General features: G+C 38.0%; 1 protein-coding gene across 1 annotated transcript; it reads left to right on the top strand.

The window, feature by feature from the left end:
- Window positions 1-2,747: 2,747 nt before the first annotated feature.
- Window positions 2,748-3,235, top strand: LOC142521854 (uncharacterized). The gene is made up of 2 exons (XM_075625026.1): window positions 2,748-2,877; window positions 2,961-3,235. Exons 1-2 carry the CDS (start codon window positions 2,748-2,750, stop codon window positions 3,233-3,235), a joined length of 405 nt encoding a protein of 134 aa, XP_075481141.1.
- The last annotated feature ends 1,077 nt before the right edge of the window (window positions 3,236-4,312 follow it).

Genomic DNA, 4,312 nt, shown 5'->3' with positions numbered 1-4,312 from the left:
ATTCGGGAAGGCAACAATTCAATCAATCTGGGTCTGCATCTCTTCGTCCACGTGGAAAGCAATTTAAAAAGCCTGGTTCTAGTTCTTCGAGCTCAGGGAGTTCAGGGAACCATGGTGGATATCGTTATAGTGGACCTTACTGTGATCACTGTGGAGGCAAGCATTCTAGTAATCAGTGTGTTGGAGTTCAAGGGGTTTGTAATAATTGTGGTCGGCCGGGGCATTTTTCTAGAGTATGTCCTGGTAAGACGGGGAAATCAGCCCAGGAAGGTAGTTGAGCTCAAAGTAATAAATTCCTAGCAGCGTCCCAGTCTGCCCACCAGCCTAGTCGCCCTTCACATCAGTCCAAAGGGCAAGGTGGTCAATAGAATCAGTCACCTGTTCTTGTATTTACATTGACTGAGGATGAGGCTCAGGCAGCTCCAGGTACCGTCATTACCGGTAACTGTACTTTATGCGGTTTTATAGCACGAGTGTTATTTGATATTGGAGCATCTAATTCCTTTGTTTCTCATGCATTCGTCGTTTCGCATAATCTTCGCACCACTAGTATGAATTCCAATCTATCTGTTGCTACTCCGATGGGAAAAATTATTATCACTCATAATGTGGTGTTCAATGCGGTTTTGTTTCACGATAAAAATGTTATGTATCTGAATCTCATAGTTCTACCTATGCATGACTTTGATAGTATTGTTGGTATGGATGTTTGATAGCAAATCGTGCCACTGTTGACTGTTATCGAGGAATAGTTCGTTTCAGGCCTAGCTTTGCTCCTAAATGGAGTTTCTGTGGCCGTGGTTCTCAAGTCAAGATTCCTCTAGTTTCTGCTATTGAGATGAATAGATTGTTAGATTCTGGTCATGAAGGTTTTCTGGTTTATGTTGTTGATCTATTGTAAGATGAGCGACGGATTTATGATATTCCCGTAGTCCGTGAGTTTCCTGATGTATTTCCAGAAGAGATTCCTAGTTTTCCACCAGAACGAGAAGTTGAGTTCAGAATCAAATTAATGCCACGACCTATATCTCGAGCACCATATCGTTTAGCTCCTTTTGAGATAAAAGAACTGAAAGAACAATTACAGGATTTGTTGAGTAAAGGTTATATTCGTCCGAGTTCTTCACCGTGGGGTGCACCGATTCTATTTGTCAAGAAGAAAGATGGAACGATGCGGATGTGTATTGATTATCGGCAACTGAATAAGTTTACTGTCAACAATAAATATCCACTCCCTAGGATTGATGACTTATTTGATTAGTTGCAAGGTACTTCGGTGTATTCTAAGATTGATCTCTGTTCTGGGTATCATCAAGTGCGAGTTAGAGAAGAAGATGTGCCGAAAACAGCTTTTCGTACGAGATATGGACACTTTGAATTTTTGGTTATGCCTTTTGGTTTGACCAATGCTCCTGCTGTGTTTATGGACTTGATGAATCGAGTATTTCGTAAATATCTCGATCTTTTTGTGATTGTATTAATCGATGATATTCTTTTTTATTCCAAGTCCAAGGAAGAGCATGCCAAAAACTTGAGAATAGTTCTTCAAATTCTTCAAAAGAAGCAGTTGTACGTCAAGCTATCCAAGTGTGAGTTTTGGTTAGATAAAGTGGTGTTTCTGGGCCATGTCATATCTCAACATGGTATTTTTGTCGATCCAAGTAAAGTGGAAGCAGTTCTAAACTGGGCACGACTGACCAATGTGCCAGAGATTCGTAGTTTCTTGGTTTTAGCTGGTTATTACCGGAGATTTATCAAAAATTTCTCAAAGATTGCTAGACCTATCACTCAACTGACTCAGAAAAATTAGAGATTCATTTGGTCTGATGAATGTGAGTCAAGTTTTGTCGAGTTGAAGAAGAGATTGACTTCTGCACCAGTTCTTACCATCCCAAGTGGTTCTGGAGGATTCGTTGTTTGTACTGATGCATCAAATCGAGGATTAGGTTGTGTACTGATGCAGCGTGGCAGAGTTGTGGCCTATGGTTCTCGTCAGTTGAAACCGCATGAGTCCAAGTATCCTGTTCATGACTTGGAATTGGCTGCTATCGTTTTTGCTCTCAAGATTTGGAGGCATTATTTGTTTGGTGAGCAATTTGTAATCTATTCTGATCACAAAAGCTTGAAGTATCTGTTCTCTCAGCCAGATCTGAATATGAGACAGAGACGTTGGATGGATCTTTTGAGAGATTATGATTGTGAGATCCAATATCATCCAAGAAAAGTGAATGTCATTGCCGATGCTTTGAGTCGTAAGGTTGTTGAAGTTAATTTATCCTCGATTCGTGTTTCTAAGTTACGAGAGGATATTTGCACTTCTGGGTTGAATTTTCAAATCCAAGGTAATGTTGTTTGTGTTTCTCAGATTTCTGTTGACCCAGAGTTGATTCAGATTGTAAAGTCAGCTCAGAAAACTGATGATCGAGTTCTGAAATCTTATTTGTTAGTATCTCTCGGACACCAATCTGGTTTTTCAATTCACTCAGATGATTTTCTTCGGTTGAATGGTAGGTTGGTTGTCCCACATATTCCTGAATTGCGTGAAGCCATCCTTAAAGAAGCTTTACCACTAGTAGAATTTTCATATAACAACAGTTTCCAGTTGACTATTGGTATGGCTCCTTTTGAAGCTTTGTACGGCAGACGATGTCGATCACCTCTTTGTTGGGATGAATTTTGTGAGAAGCAGTTGACTGAACCTGAGATTGTTCAGGCAATGCATGATAGTCCAGTTGATTCGTCAGAGAATGAAAGCTGCCCAAGATCGGCAAGCTAGTTATGTTAACAGACGTCGTCGACCTCTAGAATTTCAAGTTGGAGATTTTGTGTTTCTGAGAATCTCTCCGTTTAGAGGTGTTGTTCGTTTTGGCATGAGAGGTAAGTTGTCACCTCGTTTCGTTGGCCCCTATAAGATTGTTGAGCGTATTGGGACTTGTGATTATCGTTCGGATTTTCCCCAGTCTTTATTTGGCATCCACGATGTTTTCCATTTTCTATGTTGCGTAAGTATGAGTCCGATCCATCTCATGTGATTCAGCCTGATGAGGTTGAACTTGACCCTTCTCTATCGTATACTGAGTATCCTGTTTGTATCTTGGATCGTAAAGATAAAGTTTTACGCAATAAAGTTATACCACTTTTACGTGTTCAATGGTCGAGGCATGGTGTAGAAGAATCAACGTGGGAAACAGAAGAGAAGATGAGAGCATCTTATCCATATCTGTTTGATTCTTAGTAATGTATTGTTGGTTTCATATCGTGTGTAAGATGTATGTGTATAAACAGAAATTTCGAGGACGAAATTTGTTTTAAGGGGTGGAGAAGTGTAATGCCATGTAATTAATTATCCGGTAATTTGGAATAATTAGAATAATTATTGAGTTGTAAATTAAAATAATTATTTATGCCAAATAAATTAAAGAAGTGTGTTAAAAATATGTATTTTAGAATATCGCAGAATTTAACGATATAAAATACATATAGAGTTTAAATAACAAACGAGAGCAAAATAAATACAGACCGGGATAAATGGGCTTGAGTTACTATTTTAGTAACCAAATACAATATATATGTATATATATATATACATATACATACACACAACTTACCTTTAAAAGAGAGAGAAGGAAGAATAAGAAAGAATGAAACTCATTCCCTCAACTCCAATTCCCGTCACTTGAGGAGCAGCCGCGGAAAGGTAGCCATATCTCCTCCGTCCGACGTCGAAATCTCGATCGGTTTAAATGGTTGTCTTCCTAACATCTTCCATTCAAGCCATTATTCACGAATTTTGAGCAAGGATACGGGTAGATCAAAGCTGCTGTTCCGGTACTCTGTTTCTGCGTGAATTCTTCTGGTATTTGGGTGAAAGTTTTTGTGTGGCTGCGATTTTTGTAATTTGAATTTGTAGAAATAACGTAAACAAAATTTGTAGTGCTTTATGTTAGATGTTTATTGAAACGTTTGCCCTTTTTATTGCTTTAAAAGTACTAGAAATTTTTTTTTTTATAAACACTCAATTTTTCGGCCATGTACCTTTCTCACATGAAAATATTTTTATAAAATATTTTACCCTTTTAAAATAAAATACCAACCATCTAGCATTTTAAAATCAAGTGCAATAGTCATAAAATGAAATCATCAACTGTTGTACCAAACCTAAAAAGCAATAATTTGAAAAGAATAGCCCATACTAAACCTCTCAAAAATATCTCAAATGCATAAATAAACAATCTTAAAAATCTTTAATCATAAAGCATGAGTCAAAAGTCATAATGCGGAATAATAGAAGCGCTGTTCCTCGGGTTGTGTG

The sequence above is a fragment of the Primulina tabacum genome, chromosome 13 (assembly GCF_025594145.1).
Source record: "Primulina tabacum isolate GXHZ01 chromosome 13, ASM2559414v2, whole genome shotgun sequence".
In the NCBI taxonomy this organism is placed as follows: domain Eukaryota; kingdom Viridiplantae; phylum Streptophyta; class Magnoliopsida; order Lamiales; family Gesneriaceae; genus Primulina; species Primulina tabacum.
This window is presented reverse-complemented; position numbering and strand designations above follow the sequence as displayed.